A 26,679-nucleotide genomic window follows, 5' to 3' on the forward strand; every position below is an offset into this window, starting at 1 on the left:
ATGCCTGCCAAGAGACGAAGTCAATCAGCTTACTGGCAGGTGTAGTCAACCAGTTAGATGAGCCAGACCCAGAGGCTACCAGGAATACTGCTTAAGGATCTCAAGGATTTCTCCATATGAGACATCTTTGGGTGGTGACCTTGGGGACCCTTCCACTTCATCGACTTGAAATCAGTATCTTTGGTGATGGACTCCTGAGGGGAATCTAAGTGCCTTCTCTTGCATTTCCTCTTCCTAGGGATTTCTTCGATGGGTGTTATGGAGAAATATCAGAAGAAATAGTAATACCCTACTGGATAGCCTGGAGACTTGGGGCTGTCTGTCCCTGTGGAATGGAATGATGGGGCTCAAGACACAGAAACATATGGAATCCAGAGGGCAGATCAGAGGAGGAGGAACTGTTCGTCCTGCAGAAGCAAAGAACACACTCTCAACCACTTCAAAGGCAGAATTGCCCCAGGAAGACAAAAGTCGACAGAGCCAAGAAGCCAAGCTTCCGACCCATCTGCTCACCCTGCCCTGAGGGTAATCCACCTGAGGCAGAAGCCAGAGCCAAGCTATCCAATGCAGAGGCTCAGAGGGGCAGAAATGGCTCAGACAGCTTCAGAGTAGACTCTAGTGCATCAAATCCAACAGGGACACTTCGGCTCAGAGAGTCATCCGGATCCAAAATCGACAGAGCCAGTGCACTCAAAGAAAGTCTTGGAGCTGAAGATACTACGAAAAAGTTCCCTCACATTTCAAGGAAACAAGTATTGTCCCCACTTCTAAAGAAACCCAACCCTACCTGCCTCAATTACTTCAGACCGGTTGCCTTAACCTCAGTGCTTTGACAGGATTGTGAAGAAACATCTATGTGCGCGTCTGTCCAAGTCCTTCGATCCAGTCCAGTTTGCATAGCAGGCAAACAGATCAACTGCGATATCATTTGCACTTCATCTTGCACTAAAACACCTAAAAGGGAGGGACAACTATGTAAAGTTGCTGTACATCAATTTCAGTTCTGCATTCAACACAGTGATACTGAAGCAACTGTTGGAGAAGCTTGTGAAACTCAGGATAAATAAGCACCTATGTAACTGGACTCTTGCCTTTCTGATTGGCAGACCCCAATGGACATGTACTGGAAACACCACCTTTCAATGCATAGTCCTGAATGCAGGCATTCCCGAAGGTTGTGTGCTCAGCCCCTTGCTCTTCACCATCCTCACACCCATGACTGTACTGCTAAACATAACTCAAACCATATTATAAAATTTGCTGATGATACCACAGTCATGGGTCTCATTAGTGGGGGGATCAACATAACTATAAGGATGAGGTGGACACTTTGATTGCCTGGTATGACAGGAACAATCTGGACCTGAATGTTAACAAGACCAAAGAAATGATTATGGAGTCAAAAGTTCACCAACCACTAACTATCAAAGGGGAGGTAGTAGAGAAAGGCAAAACAACTAAGTTCCAGGGCCTTCACATCTCAGATTACCTCTACTGGACTGTTAACACCAACATATAGTCAAGAAGGCTCAAAAGAGGCTTCACCTCCTGAGAAAGCTCAACAAGGCCGGGCTCCCACTGTCTGCTCTTACCACTTTTTTACAGGAGAGCTATCGAGAGCATCCTCACTAGCAACTTCATAGCATGGCTCAGCAACTGCACAGTTGCTGAAAAGAAGAAATTACAGAGGGTGGCACAGAAAATCTTGGGCACAAACCCTCCCTTCTATTCAGGAGCTTTTCTTTACAAGAGCATGAAAGAGAACATACAAAATACTAGATGATTTGACCCATCTTGGCCCACAATTGGTTCTTACAACTTGCGTCTGAGAGGAGGTACCATAGCTTCCACTGTAGGACTACCAGATTCAGGAACAGTTTGTATCCTAAAGCTGTGAGGCTTATTAACTTGGACACCAACCACAATACCTGATACATTGAAGCCTCTTTTTTTCATTTAATCCTGCTGCTCTAAGAATTACCACCAGTGTTACGGTTATGCAATATGATGGCTATACTGAATCATATCTAAGGTTAACAACTGCAATACGGTAACTGAGCAGCTGCTATTCACTAGTCTCTATTTATTCTCTGTCCCAATGGTGAAGGGGTTTGGTGGTGGGTATTTATTATTTATCATTGTATAATGGGTACTGGGTGCATTTTTGTAATGTGAGCTACCTCTTGCATGTCATATGTGTTATTTTCTTTCTTATGTTATTCTCTGATAGCGCTGTATCTATGTTATTTGCACTGCATTTCTCTCATGAGCTGATATTTGCAATTTCATTTAAGCTGCACTTGTGTGGTCCTAATTGACAATAAAGTTTCTTTGAAACTATGATCTGATCAAGACAGTCTCGGAAAACTCTGATCCAAGGGCTCCAAAATGATAGGTCAGATAAGAGAAGGATGCGAAAACGGTGGTGTAGTGCAAACAAAGGCTTCCTGACCCGAATAAGTAGGAGCCAGGAGAACTCCCATCTGTATCTGTGCTGGGAGAACTTCCTCATCATTCTGTCCACATCAGCCTTGTCAGACTTCTGGAAGAACGAAAATATGCCACTGATGGAGATCTAGAGCACCATTGGGATTCTAGGAATGGGGAAGGTACTCGAGAGGGTACAGGGTCAATGGAAGGAGAATAGCATGTTTTTGGTAAAGGTTTCAGATCCAAGAGGCTAGGATCTGAAGAGGCCAATTTTGACTCCAACACCGGGTAGGAGCAGTCTTTGAATCCAACTTTTTGTGTTTTTTTCTTGGTGGTTCTGTGGTAGGATCTGATGAGGGAGTCAAGGACCCAGAAGAACCTGAAGGCTTGACAGAAAGCTCCTTAAGCTTTAGTTTGGGGGGGGGGGGTTGGCCCCAGAAATAGCCTACAAAAAAGAAGAGGGTAGTAGCACCTTCAAAAAAAGGGTAGTTTTCCTATCTGCAATAGTTCGTGGATTGAAAGCTTTACAAATGGAACAGTCAGTCAGCAAATGCTTTAGGCCCAAACAATACACTCACAAGGCATGCACGTCAAAAAGTGGTAACTTGTGGCCACATTTCTGACACTTTTTAAAACCAGATGGACCCTTTTCAGACATTGTCAACTCTGAAGAATACAAAGTACAAACCCATTTTCTTTAGGGAAGGAAGGTACTAATGTAATGGAGGTGGTCATTAAAGACATCAAGGAATATCAACTATAGAAAAAGCCAAAAAAATATTTATCTTCTCTACAAACCCACAAGCACAAAAGCTCAAAGCAACCACGTTCAAACGCAAATTTGGCAAATGAGATCTGAGGTATGTTACAGAATGGCGCATTATGGGTAAGGGAGGAGCTCAAGAGTTTCCTAGTGGCCATGAGCTAAAGTAAAAGAGGGGTCAGATCTGAACCCAACTGTTGAGGAATGAATGCAAACTGACAACATTAGATCATTTATTTTATGTTGATAGATTTCAGGTACCATTATAAGTTTCTCATGTACAGTTTTGCAAGAGGTATCATGAGTACCGCTGAAGCCATGAGACACAGAAACCTAAGGAATTCCATTGCTGAAAAATAAGTCTGAGTGGAAAAACTCAGACCGAGTGAAAAACCTCAGAATAGATTTAACTACAGATCTATTTTGTCCTGTAGAAGCAAAGCTCTTTTAACTGAGGTGTCCAACAGAAACTCAAGAAAAAAATCTTTTGATGAGGAGTCAGAAAAGTCTTATTAATGTTCCTTTGGAATTCCAGTCTGTGTAGACATCCCTTACCTAAGTTAGCGATTCCTGACACTTAGACTTTGCAAAGATAAGCAAGCTGTCTTAAGGATGGAAAAATATAAAGACCCTGCAGCATGCAGTATGCTATTACAGCAGCTTGGCCTCCTTGGAGCAGTAGATAGCCCAAAGGGTGAGGGAGAAAACTTATAATGTGATAGCGAGACAAAATCTTAAGCACCTAAAAGATGGATCTATAGCAATGTGATTATATGCGTCTTTTAAATCTAAAGTCACTAGGAAACTCAAATTGGGAATAAGGGGTAATTGTGAAGTGACAGCATTGTGAACTTGGGCAATATCACAACCTGGTTCAGAAATGAAAGGCCCAAAATATGTCTCTAAGACACTTGTTTCTTTGACACCAGAAACATCCTGAATAAAATCTCTCCCCTAAGGAGGAGGGACAGCTTCTATCACCCTCTGAGCCAGCATAAGCTGAATGACATGAGGGAAAAGAAGAGAGTGGTCTAATGGATGAGAAGGAATCACCTGAAAAAGAGATAGAAAACTCCCACTGCTATTAGTAACCTTGATGAATTACTCTCAGAAGGCCTGTGTCTGAGACAGTCTACTGCAAAGTCAGTCATGTAGTCATTCAGACTTATTAGGTTGTCCTTTGTTCTGAGGGTTTTTGCTTTCTTTTGGGAACTTCCCTGGCACTGCTTTTTAAACAAATGATTACCAGCAGACTGCTGGGTCTGTTTATTTAGTTTTTTATTGAAATTAGATGAGGGAGGATAGAATTAATTGGGAGGATTAAAGGACTGCCAGGGTTGGAAGTAGGGGGGGGGGCATAGTCAATTCACACTTGTTGCACTGTCTTTTCTTCTTGCTGTTGCTTTTTTTCTGGAACCTCCCATTGCTTTTTAAACATCTGCCTGCCAGCATTTTGCTGGGATGGTTTATTTTGCTTTTTGCTAAAGTTAGACAAGGGAGCAAATAATCCCTTGGAAAACTCGGAGAAAGGGGATAAAAAATCTAAGATTCTTTGAATCAGCTTTCCTCTCTCATCACATTTTCTACTTCTGCAGAAGAAGGCCAAAAACTAGATGTCTCTCCAAAGAAGAATTCAAAAAATTGATTTTTGACATTCTCATGGTGGTTCTGAGAATGCAGCCAGGCATACCCCCTCAAAATAGCTGTAGTGGTAGTTGCCCTGGAATTGGCATCCACAGAGTCATTTGCATGCTTCAAACAATGAATAGTGAGTTAGGAAGTGGAATAAACCATATTACATAAACAGACTTCTTATAGGAAGAAACTGTTAACAAAACATTCTTCATGCTTTCAGAATTAGCTAGGATAAACTTCAACGTATAAGCCTAACAAATGAGAATCTTAAAAACTAAAGTTGCAGAGGCACACATTTTCCCAAATTTATTAACAGTTTTCCCATTCTTGTTAGAAGGATAGGGATTAGTATTGATAAAATGTATAGCAGCAGATGGGTTCACTAAAACAATAGTTGCTGGGTCAGATCTGAGATTAGTGTGTAGAAACTTAAAGGACTGTGGAACCTTATATTATTTATCTGCTTTTTTAAGGGTATCAGGCTGTCAGGGAAATTTGCAGGCTGTAACAAAAACATCCTCTACGGAAGACACAACTAGAAGAATAGGAAAAGGCTCTGGAAATTCTAGTTATAACAAATCATATTTTTTGAGGGTTGAGAAAACACAGTTTTCCCACTAAAAAAAAAAACCTAGTTAATTCTGGAAGTAGTCTCAGGAAAAGGAGAATCCTTCATGGGGATTATCAAATACCACACCCTCCTCAGAATCTGAATCAGAACTATGTGGAAATAAAACTGCAGCTGTCCCCTCACATTCTCCCAACAGGTTCAACTCTCTTGAATCTCATCAGGGAGAGATGAATCCCTTTTTCTCTTATCAGAAACAAATTTAAAAGAAGGGTCAAGAACCTGAACTACACCCTCAGCTAAGCCTAATAAATTACACCTATCCAAAATAACTGGAACAAGAGAAGACATGTTTAGTTTTCTGCTTCATTTTAATATGAATTAGTGAAGAAAAAGGCCAATAATTGCCTGTGTCAACATCCCCAGGGATGACCACAGCAGTCAGGTTAAAAAGTGGGACTTTCCCTGTCCCTTTTCTCAGGTCCGACAAGAACGGCTCTCCCTTGCCTGATAAGCACATTCCAACAGTCACAGAGAATGTGTCTAACACTTAGTGAATGGTGGCTCTAGGGACTACACCAGAGGGATTCAAATGAAAGTGAATGGTGGCTCTAGGGACTACACCAGAGGGATTCAAATGAAAAATAAGAGAAGTCTAAGGAACCAGATTTGTACACAGCAGATTCACCCACCAGTGGCTTAAGCAAACTACCAGCTTGCTGTGATAGCAAATTCTGCTTAATCATTTTTTCTTTTTGTTGTTGGAAGAAGATACAACCAAGGGGCCAGTACATTGCTCCACTATCAAGTTGAAAATGGTGCCTGATTTCAAAGAATCTTACCAGTAAAAGTCAGTAAAACAAGTAGGATATAAAAAAGTGATTTTTTTTCCAGAAAAAAAAAACAGCACAGTAAAAAGTATATTAAATACTTAACACCATTCCCAGAAAGTAAATTAACAGCAGTTTCTCCAAAAAAGTAGTTTTAAATAACTTTTAACCACAAAAGTAAAAAAAAAGAGATACTCACATTTCGAAGTATCTAAAAGTTATGAGACAGCCAACAAAAAAAATAAGTTATGTACTCACCATAATGTTCCATCTGAGTAGGTACTTCATTTGTCTGCAACCTGTGGGTATCGGATCTGATCTCGGATCCGAGCTGGCAGCTTTACTAGCTAAAAGTTCCGAGCTCCTAGCTCCTCCCCTTACCCATAATCCCCTGCTACATACTCCCTTTCCCCAGATCGAGTTTGCCTAAACTAGCAACCAAGACTCTCGACCAAGTACCATAACCTACTGCCTAACAGCATGAACCAATGTCATTCATAGTCAGGAAGCACGATACTGGATAGGGGGCATGGAGGGGGTTCGGTTGCAGACAAATGAAGTACCTACTCAGATGGAACGTTATGGTGAGTACATAACTTCTTTATCTGAAGTACTTACTTCATTTGTTCTGCAACCTGTGGGACAGAGTCCCCAGCTACCTAATAAAAACCCTGGGAGGTCCTCAAGGAAGGATATTCCTGAGCACCGCGGAGCCAAAGGAAGCCCTACTCCTGGATATCATATCCAACTTATAATGAGAAATGAATGTATGAGAAGAGGACCAAGTAGCTGCTGAACATATATCATCCAGAGGAACTCCGGACCAAAACGCTGCAGAAGTAGCTATGGAATGAGTTGAATGGGCATGGACTCCGGAAGGAGCAGGTTTCCCTGAGGCTGAGTAAGCATGGATGATGCATTGCGAAATCCAGTTTGCTAAAGCAACTTTGGTAACAGCCTTTCCTAAAGAAGGTTTGGCAAAGGACACAAACAATTGATCAGACCTATGAGTAGCCTTCGTCCTGTCCAAGTAAAAGCGCAGTTGTCTATGTACGTCCAATGTGTGTAATTTATATTCCCCTTTGTTCTGGAAGTTGGGAAAAAATACTGGTAAATTAATCGACTGATTAATATTTGATTCAGAGGCCACTTTGGGCAGAAAGGGGGGGGTTAGTCCTGAGAGACACTCTATCCTTTCGAAAAATTAGATAAGGGGGTCTCATGCAAAGCACTTGAAGTTCTGAGACCCTCCTGGCTGACGTAATAGCGATCAGAAAGGCTGTTTTCCAGGATAAAAATTTTAATTGAACCAAGGCGGCCAGTTTGAAGGGTGGACTCGTTAATGCCTGCAGAACCAATGTCAGGTCCCATGGTGGAACCGCAGTCTTAACTGGTGGCTTCAGCAGAAAAATTCCTTTCAAAAACGTTTTGCATATTTTAGCTGAAGCTAACGATCCCAGCCCATCTCCTATGTGAAAATGAGAGATGGCTGCCAACTGTACTTTAACCGTAGATGCACTGGCTCCTTGATGAAAAATATATGACAAGAATTCAAGAACAGTTGGGATAGGGACGGTAAAGGGATCCAAACCCATGTCTGTAGCCCAGATAGAAAAACGCTTCCACTTACTACTGTAAATTTTTCTGGTAGTCGGTTTGTGCGCTGCTACCAGAATGTCTTTCACTGGTGAGGAGATACTGGGAGTCCTTGCCATCAGTGGAACTGGATCAACCAAGCCGCGAGCTTGAGGTTTTCCAGGTTTGGGGGTTACAATCCCACAGGATGCGAAATCAGATCCGGGATGGGATCCAAGATCCAAGGAGGAACTACACTGTGAGACCGCAGATAAGGGAACCAGATCTGGCGAGGCCAGAATAGGGCTATGAGGATAACTTTGCTCCCCAACCTTCGGGCTTTCTGTAGGAACTTCATCATGAGAGGAAGAAGGGGGTAAGCATAGAGGAGACCAGGTGGCCAAGCATGAACTAGAGCGTCTCTGGGGCTCTCCCCTGGTGGGGGAATTAGAGTGAAAAACTCGCTGCACTTTGTGTTTGACGGAGAAAAAAAAAATCGCAGCAAGGTAGACCCCACTTAAAGAAAATCTGTTTCGCTACTGACGGGTTCAGAGACCACTCGTAAGGTGTGAGGATCAAGTGACTCAGCTTGTCCGCAAGAACGTTGGACCGTCCCGGAATGTGCGTTGCTATCAGAAAATGGTTGGTGGATATCACCCATTCCCAAACTCTCATGGCCTCCCCACAAAGGGGAGAAGATCTGGTTCCTCCCTGTTTGTTTATGTACCAGACTACCACCATGTTGTCGGTCTGTATTGCAATAGTCCCCAAGGGAAGAAGGTCGTGAAGAGCTTGCAATGCTAGAAGCACCGCCCCCATCTCTAGGACACTGATATGCAGAGCGGTCTCCAAGGGAGTCCACGTGCCTTGGACGGTTCTGCCCATAGCATGCCCCCCCCACACCCGAGGCGAGAGGCGTCCATGGTCAACGTGGCTTGGGGTTGAGGCATCACGAAGGGTCTCCCTTCCCATAGCTCCCGTGAACTAAGCCACCAGAGGAGGGAGCCCCTGCAAACCTTGCTCAGGGGAATAGGAGTGTCTAGGGGGTGTAGCAACAGACACCAGTGGACTTGAAGGGTCCATTGAAGAATTCTCATTCGGAGACGTGCGTGCAGGGAAAGACTGATTGCTGCAGCCATAGAGCCTAGCGCTCTCAGGACTAATTCTGCCAATGGGGCTGGGGACTGAAGAAGTGCCATAACATGACATGACAAACTGCTCAATCTGTCTGATGTTAAGAGGGCCTGAGAGAGGCGAGCATCTATTTTGGCCCTTATGAATTCCAGAACCTGTACAGGACGAAGGAAGGATTCCTGGATGTTTATTGAAATGCCCAGATGCTGGGCAAGAGTGAGAAAACAGTCTCTGGCAGAACAAAGCTGATGCCTGTTGGAGGCGGTAAGGAGCCAAACGTCCAGGTATGGAAAGACCTGAATGCCCTGGAGTCTCAGGTGGGCTGCAACAACTGCCATGACCTTGGTGAACACCCTGGGGGCTGTGGTGAGGCCGAATGGAGGAACCCTGAACTGATAATGACTGGCTCCCAGCCGAAAGAGGAGAAATCTCCTGGATCGTCTGTCCATAAGAATATGGTAGTACGCATCCTGAAGGTCTATGGAGCACATCCAGTCGTTCTCCCGAAGAAGGGGGAGAATTGACTGCAGAGTGACCATCCAGAACTTTTCTTTGGGAATGAACAGGTTCAGGGAAGAAAAGTCTAGAATTGGTCTTAAGTCCCCCGTCTTTTTTAGCACTAAAAAGAACCTGGAGTAATTGCCCAATCCAAACTGGTCTGGGGGGACGTGCTAGATGGCTCTTTTTTCTAGCAGCTTCGAAACCTCCGAAGCTGCTGCCTCCCTTTGATTGCGTGGGGCATTGGGGAGGTGCTTCGTAGGAGGAGGAAGACTTAGAAAGGGAATGGTGTAACCTCTGGATATAATTCGAAGCACCCACCAATCCGTCGTAATGGACTCCCAATTTTGGAGGTGCTCCGACAGATGCCCCCCCCCGACTGCCTCCAGAGAGGGACAGCCGGGTAAGCCCTCAGGGCTGTTGCGCGGGCCTGTCCGAGAACGGTTCTCTAGACCCGGAATTACGTGGCCCCCCTCTGCCTCTGGGCCGGCGTCCACCTTGTCCTCCTCTGCCTCTGAAGGACGAGGTATCCGAAGCTGGATGGGACTGCTGAGACTTCCGGAACCACATCTTCTTTTGTCCCCTCTGATTCCTAGAGAAGGATCGTTGGGGGTTAGAGAAGCGGACTCCGATGGCAGACAGCATTTTTCCGTCCTTTTCGCTTTGGACCAGCGTCTCACAGACGGTCTTGCCAAAGAGCGAAGAGCCGTCAAAGGGTACGTTTGCGAAGGCCACCTTGAAGAGTTCCGCAAAATCGCAAAGGTGGAGCCAGGTGTGACGCCGCAAGGTGACCCCTGCTCCGCTAGCTCTAGCGGCTCTCTCCATGGCATAGAAGGGGGAGGACTTAGAAAGGGAATGGTGTAACCTCTGGATATAATTCGAAGCACACACTGATCCGTCGTAATGGACTCCCAATTTTGGAGGTGCTCCGACAGATGCCCCCTGACTGCCTCCAGAGAGGGACAGCCGGGTAAGCTCTCAGGGCTGTTGCACGGGCCTGTCCGAGAACGGTTCTCTAGACCCGAAATTACACGGCCCCCCTCTGCCTCTGGGCCGGCGTCCATCTTGTCCTCCTCTGCCTCTGAAGGACGAGGGATCCGACACTGGACGGGACTGCTGAGACTTCCGGAACCACATCTTTTTTTGTCCCCTCTGATTCCTAGAAAAGGATCGTTGGGGATTAGAAAAGCGGACTCCGACGGCAGACAGCGTCTTCCCATCCTTTTCGCTTTGGACCAATGTTTCATAGACGGTCTTGCCAAAGAGCGAAGAGCCGTCAAAGAGTGCATTTGCGAAGGACGCCTTGAAGAGTTCCGCAAAATCGCAAAGGTGGAGCCAGGCATGACACGGCAAGGTGACCCCTGCTCTGCTAGCTCTAGCGGCTCTCTCCATGGCATGGAAGAGTAGCTGCATAGAAGTGTTAGAAATAGATTTCAGAGTGGCCATGCGAGTCGAGAAAGTCCTCTTATCCTCGGCCGTCATGGACTCCGGGGGAGCTCCAGCGTATTCCTTTATTAAGTCTTGCTGGAGTCTGATGACGTGCGCCATGTAGTTCAGTGCCCTTATAGAGAAGGTGGCTGAAGCAAACATCCGCTTTCCAATGCGGTCCAACGTCCGAGATTCCTTATCCGGAGGATGGACCGAGGAACTCTCCTGTGCGAGTTCCTTCTTTGTGGCGGCCGCCACCAACATGGCATCCACTGGTGAACCCTTACACCAAGCCTGCCTATCCGAGGGAGGGCTAAGAATTTTATCTGGCCTTCTTGGAATTGGCTCCACAGTGTCCGGTTCCTTCCACGCCCTGGTAGTAATTAGGTCTACCAGGGGGTCAGCCGGGGGGTCACCCAGGAGGTAGATGGGCCTGCATCAAATGCCTCCAGAAACACAGACTCATCTGAGAAAGGTTTTTGGGCAGACCACCCTCCTCTAATTCGCAACATTTCCATGATGTCTCCAAAGGAGACATCCTCAGGGGGTGATCTTGGGGAACCTTCCCCTTCATCCAAATCTGTGTCTTTTGTGAGGGACTCAGGGGAATCCAGGTACCTCCTTTTGCACTTCCATTTGCGAGGGGACCTCCTCGGTGGGGCTATCCGAGGAGGGCTCTCCCACGGGGTCCTGTTCCTCTAAGGGAACTAACTGGAGTGTTGGTGCAGGCTGTCCCAATGGCCGGATGATGGAGGATAGACCCAAATGCGTTGGGGGCGGGTGGATCCGGCACCCAGACCGTGAGTCTGGAAGGTCTCGACAGAACCCTCTCCACTACCTCGAACGCCGAAGGCGAACCGCTTTCCCCAGGCTCTGAAAGCAGCCCCCTCGGCTCCGAGGTAGGGATCGGCGTCGGAGCCGAAGCGGTCAGACATGAGAGGGAAGTGTGCTCCGACTTGAACGGAACCAAAGACACAGCTATCCCCACGGATCCGACGCTCGGCTCTTGGCCCCGACAGCTAGGATCCGACAAGCTCGAGGGCAATGTAGGCGAAGTAACCAGTGCTGTCGGCGCCGACAACTCCCCGGTTCCGAAATGGCCCGGATCCGATGACTCTGAGACCCCAAACCGGGTCAGAGAAGGAGCTATCGGGGTAAAGAAAGGGGCTGCCCTCCCCCCCCGAGGGGTAGGAGGCAGAAGTACCCCCATCTGCATTTGAGTCTGCAAAAATCGACGCATCATCCGATCCATGTCCGCGTCGGTCAGGCTCCTTGATCTAGAAGAGGTCGACGAGGCAGGCCGGGAGGGCCGCCTTGAAGATCTTAAGGGAGACCGGTACTCCTCCTCCGGCGAGAAACAAGGCGAACGGAGCCGAGAGGGAGAGGATCTAGAGGCCCTCGTGGAGGGACTCGTAACTTTAGATGGCGGGGCCGAGGGATGAGTCTCAGCCCCCCTCTTGTGACTCTTATGCTTCTCTTTATGCCTCTTCTCTTTAGAGGAAGAAGAGTCCCCCTGACCCTGAGAATCTGAGGGAGGTTGAGTCCCAGACAGGGTAGGGGGATCCAAAGGCCCCGGGGGCCGCAGTCGCAGCCTGTGCCTTAGAGGGAGAGAAGGAAGAAGAATCCTGTGGTAATATTCCTCCTATCCCTGGTGGCCCGGGGGTTAAAAGCTGCACAAATTTGGCAGCTGGTGGACAAATGGGCCACCCCCAGACAAAGAACGCACTGAGTGTGGCCATCAGCTGGGGAAAGCTTATGGCCACACTCAGTGCACTTAGAGAATATGGCTTTGGGCCCTTCAGCCATAATACAGAACACACTCACACACTAAGGGGAGGGAAATAAAAATTAAGACAAAAAATTACCACAAGATTTTCAAACTAATAATACTACATGACGACTAGGGCGCTAATACACACACACACACACACACACACACACACACACACACACACACACACACACACACACACACAAAACGAAAAGTATTCAAGTCTAACTTTTGACGTTTTTTTAAACCAGAATGTTCTCACCCACGCCTAGGCGCTCTTCACTTGAAGCTTCTCTCAGCCGCGGCAAACAAGATCTGGGGAAAGGGAGTATGTAGCATGGGGATTATGGGTAAGGGGAGGAGCTAGGAGCTTGGATCTTTTAGCTAGTAAAGCTGCCGGCTCGGATCCGAGATCGGATCCGATACCCACAGGTTGCAGAACAAATGAAGTAACTACTTCAGATCTATTTTTTCTAGCTTAAAATATATCTTGCACAGAAAAGACAAAGGCTTTTTCCTCTAACCGAACTTACCTGCCCAGCAATGGAACAATGTTAGCTGATTGTTGATCCTCAAAAGCCCACAGGGGTACTCTCTTTGGCAGCATGAAACCCTATGAAGGGCTTGACGCCCAAACCTGACTTACTCAACTCAGTTCAAGCTGACTAATGGTTTGGACACTTGAAAGGTGCCCTGAAACTTTGGACACTGGCCAGTTGTTTTATCCTTTGCAGGATATAACTCATATATAGCTTACACTACCACAGGTGACCACCTGAGTCCTGCAGTTGAAGAACTTGAGAATTTCTCAGCTTAGCTGTGCATAGCAGTACTTTTCCTATGATTACTAAGAGTATATATAAAATAAACAAAATAACAGGACATGTTGGATCTTCAACCACACATGACAAGAAATGATGCTTGGTATGCTGGGTATAATAGATATCTCCTATATTTCACCAAGTAGGAGTGCCTGGGGATCCATTGACTAAACAGGGTTTAGAGGTAATAAGTGATATTTTGCATCACTGAAGTATCAATGTTAAGTTAGTGCAGTGCTAAATATTAGTCCAAATAAACTACATAGTTGTCCTGTGCAAATTCTAGGTTCTAATCCAACTAAAGACAGCAGGGGTGTTTTATGTACTGAGTTACACTTTCCAAGTCAGTTTTTAAAATAAAACACTTGAAACTCACTGAGAGTTTCGGGCTGATGCAACTATTCTTGAACAAACCTACAGTGTGGCAAGTATAACCAGTCAAGACTCATCCTACAGCTTTTGCCCTGATAACTAAAACCCAAAAATGATAGTGATAGTTTCAGGTTGGGTGTAGCCAAAACAATCACCCCCAAGTCTAAGTAATCTAAATGCCTATACTATGTTTTTTTTTTCTTCCTAGAGGGAGATTACTACAGTAATTCAGACTTTTTTATCTGTCTGCTTTTAGCCACTGCAGCCACTACAAATGAGTTGAATGGATGACAATACATTATACTGTAGTTCATGGGGAAAATATAGTTTATTTATTTTAACATTTGTTTACCAGGATAATCCGACTGGACCCCTAGTATCCGTTTTCAGCAGAGTCCTTGGGAGAAAAGCTCCATACAGTTACAAAATAAAGAGCAATTAATGGTAACAGTTATAGGTTACAAAGTGTAAATGATAATAGTTAGGAAACATGCTATAGAAAAGTTTAAAAAGTTAAAAGTACAAAGTCGAAGTACAAATATGTGAGCATGGCACTTTCATGGAATAAGCATAGGTACAACATATGTGCAAGGCATTTTCTTAGTAAGAACATATGCACAATATATACAACGAGCACTGGTAGAGCACAGTATTAGTATTCACCAGAAGCATAAGGAAATAAAATCCTACAGTAGGGTGAAGCTTCAGAGAGGTCCATTGCAGTTACATAAATGTTTAGTGTAAAGGTATGACGTAAGGAGGTTTTTGAATGTGGAGGTACAGTTTTATAAATCTGAGTTCAGGAGGCAGGGTGTTCATGTTCTAGCAACGTCATGTGGGAAGAGATTCCCCAGAGCTGTTTTTACATGGAATATTTTCGATCAGAGCTTTATTACTGGATTGTAATTGTCTATTTGAATTGTAGAAGTTTAGAAGGCCAGTCAGGGAAGGGATTTTCTCAGGATAGTATAGTACTTTGTGTGCTAGGTTGAGTTGGCAGTATCATAATAAATTGGGAAATTCAAGCCAGTGCAATGTATGTAAGGACTGGCTGTGGTGGGAGTGTGATTTGGCATTGGTTGCAAACCTGGCAATTTTGTTGTAGCATGTGGAAAGTTTGTTCAGGTTTGTTAGTAGTGGGGATGTATAAAGTAATGTTGATAAGAGATGGGTTCTGGCTACAGCATTTCTAGACTCGGAAGTCCGGTACCTTTTGCAGCGAGAGAGGGTACCTAGCTTTTTGCGGACTTTGGAGATAGGGATATATGTTTGTTGTATCTTAGTTGCTGGTCAGTTGTATTTACAGTCTATATAATGTGGGTGCAGGATGTAAGCTTCTCTTGTTGTTTGTCTTTTTGGCTTTTCCTGGTTAGGGGTCACCACAGCGGAACTCTGGTCCGAGGATGTAAGCTTCTCTAGAATAGTTAAAGTTACCTTTAAATCAAACTTAACGACAGCAAAACAAGTCGGATAATAAGGGTATAGTTATGTATGGAATCCATTTTTTGTTATGACTTTCCATTTAGTCACTGAAAGGAACCATAAGCCTCGCAGAACTTACTGAGGAAGTTGTTGGATCTGGTCCAAAGCAGTCAAAGGGATTATGGGGGGAAATGGGTTACATGATGCAATAACCTTCTGACATCTACAGTACAGAAGATGGTTGCACTTATGTATTAGTGCCATAGATCTGTGTGGAACACCTGAAATTACACTTGCCCTTTTTTCTACTGCAACTTTCTTTGTTTCTTTTTCCAGAGAATTCAGGTGTAATACAACACTTTCGTTGTTATTCACCAGTAACATCTTTCACTGACTGTCTGTATATGCAGGACTAGAAAAGTGGATGTTCTTGTTTTTTTACTGAAAGCCATCATGCAAAACAGTGCTTCACTGGTTAAAGCATCTGTCTCAGAGCTCCAGTATCTATGATTTATTCTGAGACTTTGTCAATGACTACACAAAGTTTACTTTATTTATTTGTTAATGAGGTAGGCGGGGATGATCCAAAGACTCCCTATATTTGTATCGGTCTTCCCAGGGCAGTACATTTTCTTCCCCCTTTCAAAAAAAAATCTAACTGATTGGGTAAGCTGTCTACATACGTGGTATTTACCTTTGCCCTTGTGACACAGGCTGTGGATGAAGAGGATCCATGAAAAATATTTAGCCCACTTACTCATTTTACATACAAATTAGTGGTACTAACCCCTCAAGGGGTGGGTGTGTAGGCCTGAGCATGAGAGACATGGCAAAAAGCACAGGGAAGAAAACAGTTACAAACTATAAGTATTAATGAATGATTCCCTTATCTTTAGTTCTGAATGGGAATTCGGTATACCATGGTTGTCTTAGAAAATCTTTAGTAATACAGTTGTGTGGCATGTGACTTCTGAAATGTATCCCCAATCAGCATATTCCTCCCAAAATGATTCATATTTTAGGATTGTTATTAGGGGAGTGCCAGACAAATGGTAAGGAGTCTGTAACGCTCTCCCTTCCTTTTACATCTGATCCCTTGCTAATCAAGCAAGCTTTCCTAGACACAAATGTCTTCCTTTAAGTAGTGACCCAGGAGCTCTAATCTGGTTAAATGATTCGTCAGTCCCACAGTATGCAGGCTGAGACTGTGGAAATAAAAACCAGGTCAACCCAGACATAGCAATCAATTTCTTTACACATTAGCTACTCTACTAATCTTTCTTCCTACGGTGACCTGTGAAGGTAAGAGACAATAATACTGAATGGTGGACTTCTGGTAAGATGGCAGTATAACAGTTGCTTGGATCCCACAAAAATAATTGTAAAATACAATCTAGTACTGGTCTATCAAGTTGCAATGCATACAAATGAACTACTTTCTTTACTGCAGTATTTTGTCATTTATGTTGGGCACAAATAAAAAGGAGAGAAACATGCAGAATGTCAACCCACAATCATGTGACTTGACTACTCTTGCACAGCCAAAGCTGACTTGTATTGATTGGATCAAGATGGAAAAAATGGACAAGATGTGTGCAGAACTTTTTTAAAATGAGCAGCATCCCCCAAGAACACATTAAAGATACAAATAAAAGGCTCAAGCAGATGGAAGAGGCCCTGTGTAACTTAAATGAAAGACACTGGATGGTATGATGATGGACAAGCTGAATTCCCTTGAACTAGGGCAAGAAGAAATGTTGCTTAAACTCACTGAGCTGGAGGACAGAGCTTGGAGAAAGAACGTATGATTTACTTACATTCCTGACAGGGTCGAAGACTCCGACTGTATAGCCTTCATGAAAGATAAGCTCATTTCCCGGATAGAAATGGCCCCAGAGGCAATCCAGATTGAAAGGGCACATTGGGGTTTTGCCCCTTTGGCTGACAAAAGGTTTCCTTGTGCAGTCTCATACCGTGCAGAAACAGATACTCTCTAAACTTTGGCAGAAAGAGAAACTTTTAAGGATTGGTGATACCAAGGTGTAGATGGGCAATGATTATTCTTCTCAAACCCATGTCAGCCTGCAAGGAGTGTAACCTGTGATCTAAACTTCAATATCCCACAATTATGAAAGTTTTTTTTTTTTTTTTTCAGGTGGGGCTACATCTTTTTCCAATCATGGGTAGGCAGTGACGGCTACACCGATGGCAAGGAAACTGGGATGACCAGCAAACCGGTTCCAATAAACGTATGATCAGGAAGAGTTCACATTTGGGACAAGGAATTGGTCAGGACAGGGAGGGTTCAACAGATGAAGCTCTTTCAAATGTCTATAAAGCAAATGAAGGAGTGTGTTAAACAGGGCAAAGAACTTGTGAGGAAACTGAACTGCAACCTGATTCAAGTGGAAAAATTTGGAGATGTCATGGAAGACTGTGAGGAAGCTGAAGAAGTTAATTAATGAAACTGCTATCGAAAGGGTTTACTCTTGGGTTTTGGACATTTACTTGCTTTCAAAGTCATTTTTATTTTCTTTAGTGGATTGATTAAATACTAGTGACAGTGGGCTTGTCTACACAGCTAATGCATAAGAGTTAACAGGCCCTGGGCTGGCTGACCGATCTTATGCATATACTAACTGGCCAATCAGGTTAAAATGTGGCTTGTGAGACAAAGATTCACTTGATATTAGAGTCTGCTAGATACAGAAGGAAGCTGGGCAGATGCCATCTTAATAATTTGTGACTGCCCCTGTTACAGTTTACTTAAGAAAAGTACAGTATACTTTTTTTTTTTTTTTTTTAAGTAGTTAACATTGTGGTAATCCATTAATGATACAAGGCTCATTCAAACGGCTAATGCACACTAGTTAACTGGCCCAGTACTAGCTGAATAAGAATGCGCATACATGAGTGGGTCAATCAGATTAAAAGAGGGCTTGTTTGCAAAGGATGTGCTAGATTTTGAAGGAAAACAGACAAATCCCAGTTTAATGGCATGGGAATGGCTGTCTCGCACCTTATTATGGAGAGTACATGTTACATGTTGTTTGTAGATAAAATGTTGGTATTCCAAGCTTTGAAACAGTTTGCAGTAACTGCCTAGTGCTGATGCAGACTGTTAAATTTGGAAGGGTGGGGTACCATCAGCATTACACTTTGGCTGAGAACTGTAATGCATGCAGGCATTTTTCTTCCTACATTTAAGGGGGGGTGGGTGTATATTTTATATTTCTCAGCTGATTTCTGCCATAACTGATCAGAGGTTCTGGTGGTTACATGTGGGTTAAAAATTAACATTAAATAGCAAATGTATTATTATTACTGTTAAAAAGGTTTAGAGTAGTGTCTATATGCTGAACACAGTATTATTAGTAAAACTGCAAAGTAATCAGAAGTGTTGTTGTAAAAGGATGCAAGGGGAATGGTTAAACACTACAGGACCATCTGGGCTGCTTCTACTAATCCCCAAGATGTGTAAATATAGCCTGCTAGGCATGAATAAATACAAATAAATGTCAAAAGGGAGTGGGTCATTTACTATTCCCCTCAGGGGAATAAAAGCTAGCTAATATGTGAGGCAACGAATGAAGCATTTGAGCATACTTATGTGGAATGTAACTGGGTTAAGTGGATTAGATAAAGCAAGACAGAGTGCTATTTGAATATTATCCCAAAACAATATAGTACTACTGAACGAGACTTACGTTTCTCCCAAGGAACATGAGTATTTTATAAAGCAAAGCAGACTTCTTGGACATTATGCTGAGCTTCCTAACTCTAGAAGTAGACAGACTTTTTATTCTGAAAACCCCATGAGTTCCAATAGCTAGTGATGAAACTCTGAAAGACAAAGCAAGGCAGGTTTCTCGTGTTCAGGGGTGACTTCAGAAGATAAGATCTCCTTTGGCTCAATGTACCTTTCTCCTAAAAACTCTGTTAAAAACATGAGGTCCATTTTGGGAGGGAAGTAATAAGTTTCTACCAGGGTATGCCTGTTATAGCAGGTGACTGAAACATAGTTTGCAATATACTATATGTAAGTCTGGGGAGGACTTCTAAGTCAAATTGCAAGATATTTGCCCTGGTAGATCCCTTGGAACACAATTTAAGTCAATTTGACCTAACCCACTTGCCAGTAAGATCTGGTGGGTATGCACGGCTGGACAGGTCATTGGGGAACATGAGCACCTCATTATGCATATGGAAACATTACCATATTCTCTCTCTAACTACCGCCCAGTCCTTTTGTCTCTAACAATGGAAGAAGTTAGCAATCTAGATAGTCAAATACTGGAAAGTCCCTTCTTACCTGCAGAGAAAGGCAGAGTTCACTGGCTGCCTTGCTGTGTCCCTGAAAAGACTATTAATGGGGTCCAAATATTCCATACATAACATGGTACCAGACTGGGATGCTTAAAAACTAAATTAAGAGTGTAGATTCAGCGCAAGGAAAGGGAGACTTGGAAAAAGGATAAGAAAGAGTTATTGGCAGCTTTGAGAAGGGATTCATAAGTAGATAATAAAAGCTAGACAGAATAATGTGGAAGAATCACAGGAAAACTCTGGTGCATAGCTGAATTTTATCAATCAATGGAAAGACTAGCAAAAAAAGGTATCTGAGAGCTTTTTTTCTTTGATAATAACCCAAAAGCACAAAAAATCACTGACAAGGAAGGCCAAGACAGGAAGATTAATGAAATTACCCTTGGATATCTTGGAAATATTCAGTGTTTTTTGGCTTCCTCTGTACAGAGGAAGAGACCACAGTTGACACTGAGGAGAGGTTAGAGAGTTTCATAGGCGATTCCAGGTTCCAAGGTTAAGTCAACTGGAGGCCCAAAAGTGAAAGAGTTCATTACTATGGAGAAATTAAGATGCAGCTTTGGCAGCCCATCACCAACTAATCAGGTCCAGATGTCTTCTCTTTTCAGATATGGAAGCAAGGAGGTAAACTATTAAAGAGATAGTTAGCTGAGGTTATTCAGTGAGACTTTACTCATGGGTCAAGCTTCTCCCTCTTGGAAGAAAGCAGTGATTTCAATAATACCCAAGGAAGGCAAGGATCAAATGGACCCCACAGCATACAGACCTATTTTGGTCCTTGATCATAAATATAAAGTGTCTGCAACTGTGCTGGCCAGAAGGCTAAAGAGGGTACTCCCAAATCTTGTAAAATCAATGGTCTTTTGTGTGGGGAAGCTAAACATTTGACAACATTAATAGAGTGCACTTGAAACAGAGAGAAGCCAAAGAGATTGGGAGACCTTTAATTATTAATTTTGCTAGATACGAAGAAAACATTTGACAGGGTTTTTTGGCATTATTTATGCCTGATAAAGAGAAAATATGGTTTTCCATTACATCTGCTTAATTCAGCAAGAAACCTCTATCACCATACTACAGCACAAGTGAAACTGGAAGGTTGAGTATCCAAAGATATACCATTGGGGAAAGACATGTGAGAGGGCTGTCTTTTGTCTCTCCTACTTTTTGCCATAGTCCTGATGTCATTAGCTCATGAAAGAGAAAATTCAGCAATTCAGGGGTATATGTAGAGGGGACAACCCCAAAAAAATGCTTTGTGCTGAGATGTTATAATCTTATTTGTTGCAAACCCAGAGAGGGAGATCCCACACATATTTGATTGGTTTGAGATTTTCAAAAGCTCTCAGTATACAAGATGAATTAAAATAAAGGCAATTGTTGTTAACTATACCCCCACATTTGGTTTAATTCATTATCCCTTTTTATGTGACATAAGTACATGGGTATTTGGTTGATGAGAAATGTTGAACAGGCAGCAAACTATAAATGGGAATTAACAAAGGGGAACAAATTAAAAACATTAGGGAGCTTCAAATGTTAATGTTGGATCTGGATAGTAAAATACAACTGATAAAAATGTTTTTGGTCCACCTTGTTCTACATATGTTGGTCAATCTTTCTTCTATTTCCTGAGGAGGCACTCAAAAGGTTAATCTGGGAAGGTAAATCTCCAATGATTAGTTGGTAAAAGTTAATGCTTCCTTTATCACAAGGTGGGCTTTCATTTCCATGACTAAGAGGCTACTTGGAAGCTACTTAGCTGAGGCTGATCTAGCTACTTCAGATGGTGGTGCATCAAACAAAATGGAAAGAAACGATGTTCCGCTACATAGAAGTTGAATCTCATCATGGAAAATAGGTTTCTGGATTCGGCTAATGGAGCAGGTGAGCAATAGTCCAGCCAGTAGATATTCTATCCAGGTACTGGAAAACACATCATCATTCAGAAGTCTTTTGGACTGGGCCCTATTGAACTAACACTCAGAAGAGGCTCTGGACACTGTGTTAGCGCCTGTTGGTTGGGGCTGTAAATGGAAGTCATGTACTGGGAACTAATCATAAACATAGAAGGAGTCAGAACATAGAACTCTACTACAATGGAGTTTAGTTTGCAGATGAAGGAATTCTTGCCATATACAGGACTAAACAAGGAAGCTAAGAACAGGCTTAAGCATGTGGGGGATATAAGTAAAGCTTCAGAAACAAGATGGTGCATGTAGCCAGAACTTCTCATACAACAAAAAATCTCTTCAGTAGAGCATATCAGGTCTTGCATAGAGATCATCAGGGTCTGGCGTAGAGTATTAAGGCAGCCTTAGAGAAATCATTAGGAATTCAAATAATGGATGACCAATGGGTCAGCATTTGTGAGGGTCCTAGTATTGTGACAAGTTCAAGGCAATTTCAAATTTTTGGATCAAAGTGTCTCCACAAGTATTTTCACCATCAAAGTTAGCCAGGATGCTTCTGGGGAATACAGCAAGTTGTTGGTAGTGTAATAAAGAGGCATGGGGCACCTGGAAATATATTTTCTGTGGGTGCAATAGTTTATCCTCACTTAAAGAAGACATACATGGAACTAACTAAAGATATGCCTTTGTTGTGTTGCACACCAAGCCCTGTAGTCTCTGGTAAAAGTTTAGCCTTGCTGAGCCTCTTTAAATTGGTGGTGAAAAAGGCTAATAATAAAAACTGGAAAACTTAAGCACCACCCTTGTTGACAGATGTCATGAATATCATGCTGTCACTAGAATCCCTGGAGCTTATGAAAAAGGGAGAAAGTAAGGAGTAAAAACTTTATGCCAAATGGAGATACTGGGATTTACTGACAAAGTAACTGGGGAGAGCTCTCATAGTGTGAATCCCTGCTGAGGAGACTGTAAATTGTCTACCAATTTGATTTTGCCTAATGAGGTTATCGGGTCCAATACATAGTGGAATACCAACAGATGATTACAGCAGAAATCTGTTAGTATTTGGTGCAGTTTCAAGAGTAAATGAGAGTTTTTAAGCCCTTCTCTTTTTAAATCAATTGTGTTTTTCTAACACTGCCTTATTTCTATGATATGGTTTTGAAGTTTGCGATTTACTTATTGTTAATTGTTTATTTTAAATTCAATGTTAATAAAATGCTGGTATTTAAAAAAGGAATACTGAATGGTGACTGCCTATGAAGACAGACAAGTTATTTTAAAATTATTTAAAATTAGTATTTTATTTGCAAAACTATGCTATTTCTCATCTGTTCAGTATGGAACAAGTAGAAGACATGTTTATTCCATTCCCCCTTCAAACTACTTTTCATGACAAAAATGATAGGCACTAAAATCTCTGGGTGATGTCAGAAGAAATAAAAATGCTACTGAATAAACTCATTTTCAATTGATGTCTATGAATTAAAATCCTATGGCCTCTCTACTGCAATTGTTAAGGTCATGGAGAACCATGCAATACTAACAGGGTGAGAGATGTGCATTCTGGTGATCAAGAAACCACCTTCACCAAATGTCTGTGACAGACTACATCATGGTGCAGCTGAGATCTAAAAAACTCTGGCAGCTGCAAAGTCCTTGACTGAAATTCCATGAGAGTTTTTTTTTTTTTTTGCTTGGCCTTCTAATAAAGATTTAAGCATCTGAACTCCCAGGCAAGGCAAAGTAATAATGAAATAAAAAGGTCAGCAACCAAAAATGTGAAAGAAAGGATCAGCACAAGACTGGAACACACACTACACTTACACACTGTCTAATGGTGCTCATGGAAGTGGCAGAGATCTGGACTCCATCAACCAAAGCTACAACACCTGGGTGATTTTACATTTCAAATGAGACAAAAAAAGGGAGCTGTCCAGCACTGTCAAATCTGTACACCTCGTTCTCAAATACGGAAGAAATAGATAAAACCATTTTAATGATTTCCTGACATCAATTTTGCTGCCAGGGTCATTCTTTTTGGTGAAGGGATTGGGATGCCTAAAAAGAAAGGGGAGATTAGGACCTCAGATGAAGTCAAGTAACCAGATGGGATTACTATCACTATCCTCATTATCCTCACTATCCCGACAGAAATCAAGTCTTAAATGTTTCTATTTGTTTAAGGTTTTTAAGCCACACTGGGCATTATTTTTTGTAAAGATGAAAAAACAGATCTTGAATTTTTTTACTTTTGGAGGTATTTATACAGTCTTGAAGTACCTTCACTGGTGATAAAAGTGTCAGTTTATTGAAGTCATGACAGAACAGACAAGAAGATGCTACAGCAATGCCTGGACATACATGACAAATAAATTGTGATCATGTTCCTTTTGGCCAATTTTGTTTTCTCTTCCAAACAGCTTGCTTGATGGTCCTACTGGTCCACTTGTTCAGTGAGGTGGGAGACAGGCATTCACAGGGTAGTGATGTATTACTGCCCCAGAGGCCCTAGCTGCCCTCCAATTATCTAATGACAAGTATCAAGTGCTAGAAATGTGTCAACTTTGTGGTCCTCTAGGCTGGAAGCACACCTCTCTCAAACTGTAGATGTGAACTATGGCAGCATGCATTTCATAGGACCATGCTCCATTAGTGTAATAGCTAATGCTCCAGCTATGTTTCATTCAAGCGACAAGTCAAAGTTGCCTCCCTCACTCCATGATGGGTGAGTAGGTAGAATTTGCTCATTCACTCCTGCTAACTTATCAGATGCTGGAGTTGTTCACTGAACACGAGTTGCCAGGGTTGTATCTCTCTAAACCACAAGGGCTGTAAGTGTTTGGCCAATTTATAAACACAGAAAAAGAAACAACTGAAACAACAGCAAATACTAATTAAATGAGACAACCTAGCTAACATTATTGGTTGATCAACCTCAAGTATGGAGAGCAGCATGGAATCACTTGCAGTGGCACGAAATAACAGAATAGAACAGAAACCAACTTCTGTTTATGGGGTGTACTTCTAATGTAACCCATATGTAGAAATTGCCAAAAAAAAAAAAAGGAAGTGAATATGACAAAAACCTTGGGATGACTGCAAAGGACATTCTGCAGCCAATTACATACTCAATGGCTCTGTCTCAAAAGTCCAAAGCTGGCATTTCCTTTTCGAACTTGGACATGACACACTATGTCCTCTCCAAATGCAATGTGCCACCTACAACATATAACTAAGTTTTTTTCTGGATCTCTTAAGCTGTAACCCACCTGTCTCTGAACTCTAGGGGAAGCTGTGTGCAGCAGTGAGAAGAGATCTTGTAGAAGAGTGAGCTGTTGTGCCAAGTACTGCCTGCCCACATTTGAGCCACTAAGAGCTAGCACCATAGAAAGCAACTCAAAGCAGTAGGCATCTGACGAGGCATCTTCATCACTGGGCTGCGAATTGGCATTCTCTTTGCTGGAAATAGCATGCTCCCACTCCTCACGAACACGTGTTGCTTCCATTCTAATGGCTTGAACAATATGGGCACACACCTAAAGAGAACAGAATACTCAAATCATTAAAATAACCAATGACAAAGTCAGTAATCATTTACTCTTCATGAAATGCATTGGCATAAATGAAAACACATTACTTGAAATCAGTACAAATAACTGAAGTTGTTTAAAAAATATGCACCAAATTTTGGGGATATTCCTATTCAAAATCGCTAACAACTAAGTTATTCTCCCCGGATATAGCATCTTCCACCTAGATAGGGCTGACAAAAAAGATTGAGGTGTAGCCATACTCTACACCAACCATATTAACATATCCTCCCTAAATATCACCAACCTCAACTTTCACCCAGCAGAAATCCTACTAGTCAACTGTAAACTCAACAACCTTAAAAAGCTCAGCATTGCCACTATTTATATTCCACCAGGCAATAACATTCCCTTACTCAAGCAAATTCTATCCTGGACGACTCACTCCATACATAATGAAACTATAATTTTGGGAGATGTCAATCTTGATTGGCAAATCCTTACTCCCAACTACCCTAACTCCTCCATAAACCTTCATGGCTTTACCCAAATCATCATTACTCACACTCACACTAGTAATCCAACCAACTCAGGCACTATCCTGGACTGGATCCTTGTCTCCAATCCTAACCTATACCATAACACCAAAACCCTGCCTGACACACTCAGTGACCACACTCCTATCTGTGTTCAATGATATACCCAATAACACTGCAAGTCACACAAATATATAGATCATTGCTCCTTTACCAGCTTTGACACCAACATATTTAATGACATACTCTCCATTAACTGGACTTCTCTTCCCTAGTTACCCTTCGCTGAAGCAGTAACTAAATTTAACACCATATTCCTGGATGTCCTAAACTCACCAGCTCCCCCCAGGAAAATTAGAACAAAGTTCCACCTAGCACCTTGGCTCTCTAAGTCAACCCGCTCCCTCATGCTAGAAAGGGATAAAGCCTGGAAGACTTGGATTCAATCTAAATCCCTAATTCACCTGCAAAAATATAAACAACTCCGAAACCACACCAAACAACAGATCAAAGACAAGAAAAACTTCTGTCTACTGCCTCAATCTGACTACAGCAGCAATCCAAAAAAATTCTGGAACAGCATTATTAAAACCCTACATCCTGGAACACCTACCTCCCTCAACCCTTGCCCTAACAATACCACTACTGAAACCGCCACTAACTTTAACTCCCTCTTCATAGACTCCATCGCCAAACTAACCCTCAATACTAACCCTAACAACCTCTCACACTCCCCTCTCTCAACTACTACAGTTACTTTCTCACTCAAACCTGTCTCCACTAACTACATAAAATACCTCCTACATAAACTCAAGACTTGCTCTCCCTCAGCTGACAACCTTCCTCCCTACTTCATCAAGCTTGCTGCAAACTATATTGCCTGTACTGTTTCCATCCTTATCAACCAATCAATACAAGAATCCACTGTTCCTACCTTTTGGAAACAATTCTATACTATTCCTATGCACAAAGGTGGACTCTCCACTGACATCTCCAATTTCCATCCCATTACTTTAGTCTCCCTTCTCTCTAAGCTACTAGAAAAATGCATCTACAAGCAACTCCTACACTTCCTACTCCAGGGAAACCTCCTCACACCTACCCAGCACAGTTACTGCCCAAAC

General features: G+C 42.8%; 1 protein-coding gene across 1 annotated transcript in view; it reads right to left on the bottom strand.

The window, feature by feature from the left end:
- MYCBP2 (MYC binding protein 2) overlaps positions 1-26,679 on the bottom strand; it is a gene marked incomplete in the record, with an annotated part of 5,088,083 nt that overhangs the window by 319,788 nt on the left and 4,741,616 nt on the right. The window contains 1 exon segment of the mRNA XM_044072904.1: positions 24,759-25,025. Coding sequence (XP_043928839.1) covers positions 24,759-25,025 — 267 coding nt within the window.

The sequence above is a fragment of the Protopterus annectens genome, chromosome 5.part1 (assembly GCF_019279795.1).
Source record: "Protopterus annectens isolate FY-2018-M chromosome 5.part1, PAN1.0, whole genome shotgun sequence".
NCBI lineage: Eukaryota > Metazoa > Chordata > Ceratodontiformes > Protopteridae > Protopterus > Protopterus annectens.